The following is a 13,829-nucleotide window of genomic DNA, read 5'->3' as shown; positions in this document are numbered from 1 at the left end:
GTGCTCGTACTGTGATAGGAGACGGCAGGTGAACGCATGTGTAAATAAAGGAAACATACCATGTCTCGTGACAATTGCCCTTTCTAACTTTTGGTGTGCTTCGCCGCGTAACATTTCTGTATTGGGGTGAAGCTGACATTCGAGAACTGGCATTATGCAATGCGCTATTCTTTCCGCGCTCCGAAACTACTGGCGAGGATTACAAAGGCGGAGTCAGCGCCATTGCTAACAAATTGTTTCAATGAAAAACACGGCGCCGTACAGCAAGAAGCTTGGTAAGGAATGTTGAAGTAGCTAGGCCTAGCGTTGCTGCTTCAGTGTGGCTGCAGCTGCGAGCGGATCTGCTAGTTGGAGGCGCTGCTGCGTGATTTGGTGTGCTGCATACAGCATTGTTGGAGTGCAGCATGTTCGAATTAACCATCGCAAATGCTTGTGCGTTCGAATTGCCGGACATTTTCATCCATTGGAATACACATAACTTTGATGGGACCACAGCATTAGTTTGAATAAACTGAAAGTTCAAATTGTGTGTTTGAATTAACGAGATTTGACTCTATAATAAAGTAGTGTTATAGCCGGCTTGTGCAAAAAAAAAAGCATGATCAAGCTCACTTATAACCGCCACGCCCGTGAGCATTTGTGTTCTATGGTAAAATAAACCACTCACTACAATGCTTCAATAAATATGGGTACTGGGTGTCTGCGGAGACGCAAGTAGCTGGAAAAGAAAAGAAAAGTCTTGAGTTTGCCACGCTTGCCTGTGTGCACTCCGTCAGGCCGCGCTAGTACACCTACCTTCCTTCCACCCCTGCCACTTGTGTTTCGGAGGTGTGGAAGGCATGGCACGGTGAGGTGCAAGCTTGCCACATGCAGGTGGGTGCGGCTTGCATTTTTCTTTTACTTTTCCAGGATTTTCCAGACACCCAGCAGCCAGACATTATCGTTAAAAGCAATAACACCATGGGAACATTGCATTAAGCAGCTTATCTTACCATTGACCATAGGCAGAAGTTCACACAGCTCATTGTTACATCCGATAGGTTGCTTTCACCGGTGTTGTTACAGGTGGGGTCTACTGTATGCAGCATTTTGTTGAATCTATGGCCCCCTCTTATGCAATAACCAGGAAAGATGGCCTTTGAGGGTACTTTGAAATGCCAGTAATATTTTTATGTGTGTTTGTCTACATCGTCGTGCAAAATGAAAATGTGCTCAATTCCCACACTAGGTGATTTCGAACTCTGAAGTGTGGGACTTGCGGACTTTCCGGCTCCTGCACACGGTGCCGGCTCTAGACCAGTGCCAGGTGACCTTCAACGGTGCCGGCGATGTGTTGTATGGCGCTGTGCTCACCGAGGACGATGACGACTCGGCACGACTTTTTAGCTCTTCATTCAGAACCTTCCATGCGTCGGACTACTCCTCCATAGGTGAGCCTCTTGAGTTTGTTTAGTGGTCGCAATGTTTTTCTATGCCGGGGCAAGAGCAGGTTCAGGCACGTGTGCCACTATATAAAAGCTACAGAAGCAGTAATGAATCCCATGGTAACCAGAATATAGGTCGTTTTCCACTAATCCTTTTCAAAAAAAGAAAACTTTACATTTGTCCTATATTGTGGTGTCAGGCAAAATTTCAATTGTCGTTTGGCCACTATGGTACAAGGAAATAAAGCATAGACAGTGTCATTGTTTTTGGTGTTGCCATTGCGAACACGCGAACTTCGCAATTTCTGTGCAAACATGCTTGGAATGTAAAATTAGGTCTTGGCTAAGTAGCGCATCATAGGTGACTGAATATTGTATAGGTCACCACTAGTTGCTCTGGGTATTTTACGAGGTTAGCTTATTAGATTAATCGCTAGTCTGGCATAATTACCAATTATGCAAAATCTTAAATATAAGTTTCGAAGCATAAGCATGATTACAGTAGAGTTTTGGTAATTTGACACCAGTTAACTCGATCTTTCGCTTAGTTCGGTGTCGGCCTAACGTCCTGGCTGGTGCCCATATATTTCCGTGGGACGAGACTTTCTTTATTTCGATCCTAAAATTTGCCTTCGCCAAATAATTTTAACTTCACCAATGCCTGACCCCTACACTGACCCCAACAGCGACCCCCTTAAGAGGAAGCTTTAGCTCGGGCCCAACTCTGACGCGGCCTATTCAAATACATGTAAAATGCAAAAACGTTTTTCTGAGATAACCCCTGGACCAATTTTAATGAAATTTGTTGCATTTGAAAGATAACGTTGAATTCTAGTGACTGTTAGAAGCGGAATTTCGATTTAATGCCTCAGTTTTGTTAATACGATTTTCAAATATTCGACCGTTTGCAAATTCATAGCTCTGCATCAAGAATATATATCGTCGTTTTGTAAATGGCATCCATTAGATCATTCAAAGCGGACAAATTCGATATGCCATATTACCTCTTACGTGAATTTGTTACGTTGGTTACAAGAGTTCTGCAAAAGCTGTATTTCCATATTACTAAATTCTTTTGTATTCATGTGTAACATGACAATTTTGTCCACTTTAGATGTGCCATTAGATGCAATTCACAGAATTGTATTATCCTTTTTCTTTGTTGAGGTACATTGTTGTAAACTTGATAGTTTCATTTTATGGAAACTTTGGAATTTTGCCGATTTTTTAATAAAGCATTGGCCACCTAACTCAAAAATTCGAAACCAGCAGTCGCTAGAGTTTGTTTTTATTTTAAATGCAACAAACCTCGTTAAATTTGGTGCAGTGGTTGCCGAAAAAAATGAAATCTCCTTTTACATGTATTTAGATAGGAGCATTCGATCTAAAGCTTCCTCTTAAGTGACATCTGTCTCGGCAGAGTTTAATGGACAGTGAACGTGTTGAACAAAAGTCATATCTCATCAAAAAAGCCTATTTTCGACCCACATTGAGAAGTTTTCCAAGCAATTACAGTAGCTCAGTGTCTAATTACAGTATTTACCCGGTTCTAACAGACTTTATTTTTATTTTTTTTAAGGGCCCCTCACCAGGCCCCATAACAAATTTTTTTTAAATGCTGCCAATTGCTATGTGCCCTCTCGAAAGCGCCCTGCCGCAAAAAAATTTTCGAATCTGCTCATTAATAGCCCAGATAGAAATATTCCAGTGCCACGAACCAGTGAGTTCAGGAGGTGAGCTTCACTGCAAAGCAAGACACACACTAGTGCTTCGTCTAGCCTCCGCAAGCGAAATTGCTTCCCTGCGTGCTCCCATGCTGGACCTCGAGGATCACGTGACACATACGTCACGGGCTCCGCCTTCTTTTTTTTTCTTTCTTTTTCTCCTCGCTTTTTTTTGCGGCACTGCACACTTCCACTGACGGCGTCGCGCGCAAGCCATTGCGATTGTCTCGTGTCACGCAGTGCACGATTTTGCGCACTGTGCACGAGGACACCTGACTAGCAGTGTAAGTCTGTGCTACACGAACACTGAGGCAGACACAAGCGGATCACAGAGCATGATCCCGCGCTGAAACATGGTACAAAATTATATAGTTTCAATGCCAGCACGCACAACTGCACGACCGTGGGAACAAAAAGATGAAACGTAAGTACATCTCTCTTGCTGCGGTGCGAAGTAAAACAAAAGCGTGCAGACATTCGGTTTGTGTATTTTATACTTTCTGTAAGCGTTATTTCATCTATTCAATCAACGTATTACATGAATAACAGATATTGCCTTGAGTAATTCTCGAACTCGTGTCACCACGAGCAATGTCACAGTGCAAAATTGTGTATGTAGGCGCACTAGCACGAGTATGTCATCCTCCAGCTTGGAGAGCGGTGGCCGTGAGGAGAAGGGAAAATGGCGTTCAGTTGGAAATTTCAGGTCTCTCTGCAGCACATAGCGATGTAATGTTTTGTTATCATGCAATTAATGCTCTGCGCTTGTCAGCTCAAAGGACCAGACCTGGTGAGGGTCTCTAAGAAATTTGAATCAATTGCCTGCACATTGCAATCGGATACGAAACCAAAACCTCCTTCGCAGTGTTCTTATACTTTATCGCATAACACGAAATCATTGCGGCGAAGCTTACTAAAAATTTGCATGTGGCGAAGCCGACCTTAGAAAACCGACCACCATTAAGCAACAACTCTTCTTGCTAAAATATCGGGTGCACATTGGATTTCTACTTCGCTTAGGGGCTTTAATGTCATTTTTGCATTAGACCCCTAGAAAGTGGACGTGCGTATGATTTCAAGGCCCATTGGAATTGGGCAAATACTGCCAAATGAATTAGCAGTGTGTTTCGGTGTTGTTTTTTCTGCATCTTGTTTAATTCGACCTGCTGGATAATTCGATAAATGTGATTGGTCCCATTAGGTTCGAATTCATAGAAGTCGGCTGTACCATAAACACTGTGGAGCATTTGCAAAAGAACCCAATGAATATCCCTGGAAAAGAGAAAGAAAAGTTATGCATATTGCTCATACAAATAGCTATGTCCAACAAAGCTTTAATATTTGCGTAAACAGTCCAGTACGAATTATTTGAAGGCCATTGTTAAAGTGCATTGTGGCGGGATGCATTGGGCATGATGCCGTGATGCAATGTGCACTCGGCCTTTCTGCGAGACAGTATTCAAGTGAACCTCTGGTTACCTATCTTACAATGCTGGTAATACATGGGAAAATATGGCAGTACATTATTTTGAAACAAGGTGCAAAGTAAACATTTCAGTGGTGTATGCACGTGACAGGATGACTGTAAGGATGACATTATACCCTCTGATATTACCATACTTGCACGATTCTAATGCGTCTCTGAATGAAATGCGTACCCAGTTCCCGTGGATTTAAACTAAGAAAATAAGAATGCACTTGAATGTAACATAAGTCCAGTTTATAACAGAAAAATATAGCTTGCCCTCCATGTTTGGTGGCCAGGAAAAGCTAGACATGCAGAATTTAACTTCACAGAAGGGAATCTTTTTTTCTTTTTTTTTAACTGAGCATTCATTAGGATGTGGCGTGTTGTTGTCGCAACTTGCACTTCATTCGCCACAGATACCAACCATACCAGGGTGGTATTCTCAAGTGATCACTTTTAGGGATACTATACAATCACTTTCACACGACTTTACATGACTCTGCGTCTGACTTTTTCAAGTATGTGACCAAGAAAGTTCCTGGTGCTGCACGCAGATGGTGAGGTTGGTGCATCGCCAGAAATGACGGCAGCAGCACATGCCGATGCAACTGGTGCCGAGTCACGGGAAATCTAGTAAAAGTGATAGTTTCTCCAAAAGGATTTACCAAGAATACTGCTCCAATCGTAGTCGAAAACAGAATCACCCCACAGCGCCTTTTGTGGAAACTTGTTATGTCACCATCGTGTAATGGCTATTATGCTGCTTCTGGTGGCTCTGACGGTGGGCTGTTGCCATCGCCGCCAGTGGAGTCTTGGTTTTGTATATTATTGTAGTGCGCAGGCAGTTTTCTTGGAAAAGAGGTGCACCTTAGGTTCGTGTTACATAACACAGTACTTGTAGCAACCTCTTTGCTTCTTTTGACCTTTTTCACCAAGAGATTTCATTGCAATATCTTTTTGTTTTCCAGCAACAATCGACATCAAGCGCAACATCTACGATCTCAAGCCTGATGAGTCGGATTATTTCCTAGCTGTTGTGGAGGTAAGCAATGCGAATGTCTTAAAAGATGTAAAACAGCCGTGCTAAGTTAGAGTACAGGCTGGTTAAAGGGGCACTGAACAGAAAAACAATTTGGACATTAAGTTACATGTTTCTACAATGCCAGAAGGAATCTGCACTTTCTGTAATGGCAGCTTTGGCAAGCCAGAAAAGCTGCAAAAATATGAAAAACTCTGCGTGCCGTTTCGGAAGTACCTGCACTGGCTCGGCATGATGTTAGGGATTTTGATAACGTCTGCTTGAGCTTTATTAATTTTTCATCGAGGAAAACAGGCCACATTGTAAACTCTTAATGGGTCACAACAGCCCGAATAACAAACAAACAAAAATAAAGAATCTTAGAAACTTGTGATGTCAGGCTGATATACCCATGCTGGGGTCTCAGTACAAAACTTAAAGTAAACCTTAACGAGATAATTACGAAGAAAAAGCTTGAGCACTGCTTTCAAGATTGTAATATTTAAAAATTAATGAGCGATTACGCATTGTAAAAGTTCAGGTTTCAATTGGAGATGTTTGATGTATGTTTTTTTTATGTCTGTGTAGCATTTGTGACTTACGTTTCAGTTGTCGTCTCTGTTACAATAAGAAGTTCTAGGCGGGATGGATGAGTAGCATCAATTTTTCTGAAGACATAGGAACTGTAGAAGAACATACACAGTGAAGTTCATCATGCTAGCTTTGGCTTGAACATGTGACCGGGAAGTTGTTCGGGATGCTAAACACATAGCTTGGGCACGCTGTGTTAACCAGCTCAGTAATGTTGTGTGCTAAAATAGATAGTAATTGCTGTATTTGCACGTAAATAATGCGACCACGAATAGTGTGTGGGGACCTTCGGTCTCTCACAAAAAGAAAAAAAGTGCTTACTATAGAAATTACTATACCAACAGAAATTATGACTATAAAAACTGGGAGCGATGCAAAAAAGCGGGTGCCCGCAAGGCTTTATTCATCGTTACTTCGAACTGCCATCACAAAATAAGGTGAAAGGGTGAGTGCTGACGTATTTATCTGTACGTCTGTAAACATGCCAATTTCCTAACTTTTCCTTTTCTGTCATGTGCTGCCACTATGTGGGAATACAGGGAATTTTTTTCGTGCGCCTCCCTCTCTCGGTTTTCGTTGCATGGTTTCTTTTAGAGCTTGTTTGCTTCTGCGCGTCTATACACTACCGCTCGCATATTGGCGCATGTGCGATTGGGCAGCGGTTCGGGTTTTGTTCCGGGCGCGGTTTCGGCTTCTTGCGCTCACAAAACTGATAGTTATCTCGTTACTAATCACTCAAAGGACGACCGCCTCTTTCTTGCTCGTTTGGTACTCACAGGGGTGCACATAGGAAGGATGCCGCCGTGCATGAGTTTCCGTTGCTTTTTTTTTTGACACTCGTGAAAGCGTTTTTCACAGGTTTTGCTTTTTTGACGGGCACAGAAACACGCAGTTTTCTTGAGTGCGTGCACCTGCGCAGTTCGATTATGCTATGGATGTACATATTAGTGTAAGAGCAGGAACATTTGAGTCTTGTGAAATATTCTTGTGTGCGCATTTTCAAGGCCTCGAACTATGTGTATAAAGATGGATGAAATTTTTCATTCTTATTTTCCTTTTTTATTGTTGTTATTCATCAATGAAGAGTACATATATACCAACACAAAATATTTTTTTCTCACTTTACAGTCACCCTAGAAAAACTGCATTAAATATTTTATGAAATAAGTCCCTAAGAAGAATTGGAATATACAATAAAAGAAATCGACCCTGGGCGGTTGCATATGGCGAAAAAAATCAACCCTCAAAGGTTTAACGATTAGACGCTTATGAAAAAACATTTTCCCTTGTGTAGTGTGAGTGATGCCTGACTTATGCACCTCTCACTGCATTTATTGATTATGTTGACCTCTGAAATAGCGTTTCGTCTTTCTTCTTTGTCCGTGTTTGAAGTGCACGCTGTACGTAGCAATAATAATGTTTCAGGGATAGCTGTATTCTGAGCTCTCGCCTCCTGAGCAGCGCACACAATGTTCCATCTCGCCCAACGCATCCGTCCTCAGTTAAAAACAGTGCAAGAAATACTTCGCCACAGTGTAACTGCGTCGCTCAATTATTTCCACGCCGCGCAGCAAAGTTTCGAGGAAATTCAAGCTTGGCAGTTTTCGCGTGCCCTGAAGTTTCATAGTCAGCTGCACGTTTTGTGACTGTATCGAGCATTCGAGTCTCTCTGTACCGTGCCATTTGCTACCGTTACGACGATCGGGCCAAATTATTTTGTCGCCGTAATTTTTGTCTCAGAACCAGGGCACCAGGGATGCCACGATGAGCAGCTCGGAGAGCATCTGTCGTCTCTACGAGGTTGGTCGGCAACGAGAGGAGGACGACGACGAGGTGAGCGGCCTGGCTTTGCGCTCTCTCGGCAGTGGTGGTTCTTTCAAAGGCCGGGAACTTTAGGGGGAAATCTAGCACCAGTGTGTCTGCATGCATGGTGGCGAGTGCGGCTCTTGGGCCAATGCGACAGCAGTGGGCAGTGCGGTCAACTTTTGTTAATTGTACCCTGGCGGGACCGACAAAAATAATGTCAGATTATCCGGCAGGTCACCAGCCGCGGTGGTTTAACGGCTGTGGTGTTGCACTGCTAAGCACGACACCGTGGGATCACATCCGGCCGCGGCGGCCGCATTTTGATATGGGTGAAATACAATAACGACCGTGTCCCGTACATTGGGGGCACGTTGGAGATCCCCTGATGGTCAGAATTAATCGGGAGTCCCCCACTAGGGCGTACCTCATAATCAAATAGTGGCTTTGGCATGCAAGAGCCCAGAATTCGTTCATTATACAGTGGGTCAAATGGAACAAGATGCAGGAAAAGTGCCAAATTACACCACAGATTTATTTGTCTGTGTTTACCTGATTCTAACATTCCCCCGAATCAAACGCACACCCACTTTCTATGTGTCCAAAGTGGTTAACTAACATGGAAATGACATTAAAGCTTCTAAACAAAGAAACCTATCGTACACCCATTTTCGGCAAGAAAAAAATTGCAGGGTCTCTCAAGATCTCTAAAAGGCAAACAGCGAAAGCTACTCTTCCTCCTACTATCATTTGCCTCTTTCGTTGCCTCTTCTCTTTCTCTTCTTTCTTTTAGTCACTACAGCTCACTACTAAGCATATTTAGTTATATGTAATCATTTGTGGTCATTACAAGCCGTCGTTAGACATGTTGGTCATATCATAGTCATTTGTACTCACTAGAAGTCATTTCAGTCATTAACAGTCATTACTGGTCACTGCTAAGCATTTTAGTCACTTCTAATGAATTGTAGTCGTTACAAGTTGTTACACATGTTGGTCGTGTCATAGTCATCAGCACTCATTACAAGTCATTTCAGTCATTATTAGTCATTACTGGTCATTGCTAAGCATTTTTAGTAATTTCTAATCAATTGTAGTCGTTACAATTCGTCGGTAGATGTATTGGTCATGGTTATATTGCGCTCAGTTTTACAAACATGATATTAAGGAAGGGCAGGACGTGGACGGAGGTAGCGCAAGTCCGTCCACGTCCTGTCCTTCCTTGTAGCAATTGTAGCATTTGTAGCAATTGCTATGAACGGGTGGATGTCTTATTTTCCCTTCTTTCATAACCATGAATGTTCACCAACTAGCCCCCTTCATTGCTTTACTAAACGTATTAGTCATTTCGTAGTCATCACAAGTAATTTCAGTCATTAATAATCATTACTGCTCACAAGTATGCATTTTAAGTCATTTGTAATCAGCTGTGGTCATTACAAGCCGTCGTTAGACATATTGGTTATTTTGTAGTCATTATTGGTCCTTACTACTAATTACTAGACATTTTTAACAGTTGTGGTCATTACAAGGTGTAGTTAGACATATAGGTCGTTTCAGAATCATCAGTAGTCATTAAAATTCATTAGTAGGCATTATTAGTCATTACTACTCATTATGAACCTCTACCAATCTCTATTATAACATTATCATTCACTAACTGCCACTATCAATCATTTTTCATTATTTAATCTGTCTTCGTATGGCGTGATGATGCTTTGGCAGACACTCCTGCAGTCATGCTGGCACAAACTTCACCGTGGGCCTAGAAAGGCCTTCGCCTTAAGATTATTGGACATTGGCGGCTGGTTTTCTAAAGTCAGCTTCGCCGCAGTACGTCCTCGTTATGCGGCAAAGCATACAAATGTTGCGAAAGCTTGTTTTAGCTTCGGTTTCGTGTCAATGTGCACCAAGCAGGCAATTTCTGGACGAAGTTTTGTTTTAAGAAAAGGCATCTGTTGAATTCGTGTAAATACCATCATCAAACATTGCGAGCTACGGTTATTGCTTGAAAATCTCCCCAGGGCGGTCCAACAATGGGCATTTTCAATGAGAGAGGACGTGCGTTCAATGCATACTCTGTCCCCTAAGCTCCGTCGAGACTTACGCTGACACTAAACGGTCGCTGTTGGGGTCAGCATAGGGGTCAGGCGTGTGCATGCCGACTGGTCAAGTTCAAGTTATCTGGCGAAGGTCCATTTTATTATAAAAATAAGAAAAGTTTGGGCCCATAGAAATACGTGGGTACCAGCTGGCACCTTCGGCCAGGATCAAATGAATCCAAAAATTGAATCAAACTGAGTCAAAATAATGGAAGTCCTCTGTAGTTGGATTCATTTAAACTGCCTCATTGGTCTGGATTCGATTATAACCGAATGTGTGAGTGAGTTGGTTGGGGTGATCCATTATTTTGAGATTGCGCACGACGCTAGAAAAGGGACTTGGATCAGATACATGAGCTGTTGTGCCTGTCCTATGAAAGCTTATCGGCACGAAAGAATACATGTAAGCATGTGCAGGTAGATGCCCATAACTCGTGTTAGGAGATTTTATAGCAAGTGTCAGTAGTAAATACGCAGTGAGGACAGTTAGGGCTATAGAATGGTAAATAAAAATAAAAATAATGCAGTGTTTGCAAGTACATTGAGTGAACACGAATGCATGGCATTCCATTTTTAAAATATCTTTTGCTTCCTGAACTAATAAGTTTTGAGGTACAAGAGTGAAAAAGGACCTTAAGAATCGTTGCAGGTGCACAAAGCTGTGATGCATGCCAATGCTGTGCAAAGAAGTGAGTGTAACTGGATATGCTGGGAAGATTTTGACAGAGGGAATTGCATAGCCTTGTGACCTTAAACATAAATGAAAATGATGTGTAATTTGTATTTATGTGTGGGACTTGCAGTTGGATGGATCTCCTTTGTCTAGCTTTGTGCACAATGCCTGAATAACAGATCTCGTATTAACCCTGTGGGTCATCACATATTCACTGAATGGTCATACCTGTTTCCATTCAGCTCCTAATCACTTCCATTTTATAGTTTTCAAATTATAGACAACATTGCTTGGGATGCAAAAAAAAAAGTATTGTGAGGTTTGGTTGCCAAACATCACCTAGATTTAGTGACCTGCTTGCTCTAAGGTCGGTCAGGATTAAGTTATGCATTGTAAATTATTTAAAAGTGCATTTCCATATTACTAATTAGGCAGCGTGTTGCACTCCTGTAAAACGTTAAGGCGAATGCCTGCTGCACACATGGTAATGAACTGTCCCGCATCGTCGCATTGCTGCTTTCCCAGTATTGGTGCTTGGGTTCGTTTTCGATGCTTAGGTTCGTGCTTACCTTTGCACGCCCTTATAGAGGGGTCAGTCCACACTTGCGCCATCGACGTTTCTCTTTGACTTTGTTGCATCCTTTCAGCAGGAGATGGAAACGTACGCTGTTCTGTGTGTCCTACAGGTGATTTCAATGATTGCATGCACTGTTCGCTTCACTTTGCGGAGTGCTTGTAGCCTCAGCCTTATGAGGGTATGAGCCATTGCATTGTTTGCTTGCTTACAAGGACATGAGCCATTGTTTACGGGTTTATGAGCCATTGAGAAGGTCATGTGGTCTTTTTTTGTACAGCTCTACTACATGCCGTGTTTCTGTGCCTTGTATGCGTGATTCCAAAGAATGCATGCACTCTATGCTTCACTTTGCTGAGTGCTTGTAGCCTCTGCATTACGAGAGGGATGAGCCATTGCGTTTCTCACGTGCTTAGGAGGGTATGAGATATTGCTGATGATGATAGTTTTGGTACCATTGGACCAGACTACGCATTTTTTTGGGTGTGAGCCATTGCAATAAGCCATTTAAGACTTTTGCCTTATTAACGTAACACTATTGCGAATGTTAGATACTTACCTGCTGCAAGATAGATTGATGAGCCATTGCGTTTCTCGCTTGCTTAGGGGGGGCATGAGATATTGCTGATGATGATAGTTTTGGTACCATTGGACCACACTACGCATTTTTTTGGGGTGTGAGCCATTGCAATAAGCCATTTAAGACTTTTGCGTTATTAACGTAACACTATTGCGAATGTTAGGTACTTACCTGCTGCAAGATAGATTGATGAGCCATTGCGTTTCTCGCTTGCTTAGGGGGGGTATGAGATATTGCTGACGATGATAGTTTTGGTACCATTGGACCAGACTACGCATTTTTTTTGGGTGTGACCCATTGCAATTAAGACTTTCGCCTTATTAACGTAACACTATTGCGAATGTTAGGTACTTACCTGCTGCAATATCGATTTTTGGGTTAGTTGGTCGACGTCCATGTTGAAATCTGTGCAGGCAGTACAACGGAGACAGGAGCACACAACACATAAATGCGATTCATGAACTTACCTGCTCGCAAGAAATGCTGTGCGAGCTGTAGCATTGCGAGGCTGCCACATACATAGCACAATTTAACCGCAGTGAGCAACAGAAGAATGGCATTGTGCTTTTTCAGCGAAGCCATGTAAAATTGTAGAAAAACTAAAAATAATATTGATGGTGACTGAGTAATTTGATCTAGATTTGTGTCTTCAGCAAACTTGGCATGAAAGTCTATGGCTGAAGGCACTTGTGGGGCCTCTTTTCATACAGCTGTACATGTCGCATTTGTCTGGAGAAAAGTGTGCAGGTCTCGAAGTCACTCAGCGCTTTTTTATTTATTTTTATTTAGAAATACTGTCAACCCTCAGTTGAGGGTCATAACAGGGAGGGATGTTACATATACGTTCATACAAGACAGCCAGATACAAAAGAAATATGCACATGCACTACAGTGTCCTATGGATACAATACAAGATATGATATACAGACTGTAAGACATGTATTCAAATGTTCAACCAGCTGCCGCACGCACACAAACAGAAAAAAGGAAAAAGAGAGAAAAAAAAGAAAAGAAAAACACTTTACAATATCCACATGGTACAGTTTTAGTAAAGAACCTTGATTGCATTTGTAAACAATGCAGTATCAGAACTGCGAACAATTTCTGCAGGCAGCTTGTTCCACAGCTCTATTGAATCTGGAAAGAACGAACAACGAAAGGCATTGGTTCGGGACAAGTACGGTTGAATAGCTTCACTATGATTTAAGCGGGAGCACAGTCTGCCTGGAGGTTTTAAATACAACTCTTTATTAATTTTTAGTTCACCATGAATTATTTGAAATTATTTGAACATGCAATGACAACAGCAGTGCTGTGTGACTTTTGGTTTCGCTTAATGTGCATCTGGCCAAAATATCTCCTAATTGATTCTTAGGACTGGTGGAAGAAAACAGCAAATCATAACTGGTGCAGAAACTTCATCTGTTCAGTGATTGGGTTCTACACCTAAAAGCTACACACAGGGTATGGGAGTTGCCGTAGAGGAGGACTCTGCAATAATTTTGACACCCTTGGAATTTTATAAGGAATGCTGCAAACACACAGATAAGGGGAAGGCTGGGATGTGCCAGAGCTTTATCTTCGTCACAGTGCTGTTGATAAATGTGGAATGGATAAACTGCAGCAAGGCACAACACGATCGTACTGTCTGGTCTTATCCCAGCCTTAAGTTCACATTTATTGTACTGTAACCCGTCCGAAGAAGCTAGTTGGTCAAAGCCTTGTTCTGGCTTACCCGTGGGTGTGCCTCGGGAGTTATGCTAGGCAGCTTTGGTACACAAAGCACGAAATAGGAAAGGAATCGAAACACAACTGCTTGCTTTTCACCGCACTCTCGAGGAACGCAAAAAAGCATTTCTTTGTCACGAAATC

At 42.3% G+C, this 13,829-nt stretch overlaps 1 protein-coding gene across 8 annotated transcripts in view; it reads left to right on the top strand.

Annotated features, from left to right (window-relative positions):
- mahj (LisH and WD40 domain-containing protein mahjong) overlaps positions 1-13,829 on the top strand; it is a 111,868-nt gene that overhangs the window by 88,092 nt on the left and 9,947 nt on the right. For all 8 annotated transcript variants that reach the window (XM_065446237.2, XM_065446235.2, XM_065446238.2 and 5 more), the window contains exons 28-30: positions 1,229-1,430; positions 5,585-5,658; positions 7,966-8,058. In XM_065446237.2, coding sequence (XP_065302309.1) covers positions 1,229-1,430; positions 5,585-5,658; positions 7,966-8,058 — 369 coding nt within the window. The remainder of the gene's footprint in view (positions 1-1,228; positions 1,431-5,584; positions 5,659-7,965; positions 8,059-13,829) is intronic.

This window comes from Dermacentor albipictus, chromosome 6 (assembly GCF_038994185.2).
Source record: "Dermacentor albipictus isolate Rhodes 1998 colony chromosome 6, USDA_Dalb.pri_finalv2, whole genome shotgun sequence".
Lineage (NCBI taxonomy): Eukaryota > Metazoa > Arthropoda > Arachnida > Ixodida > Ixodidae > Dermacentor > Dermacentor albipictus.
Note: the sequence above shows the minus strand (reverse complement) of the source record. Positions and strands in the feature narration are given on the sequence as shown.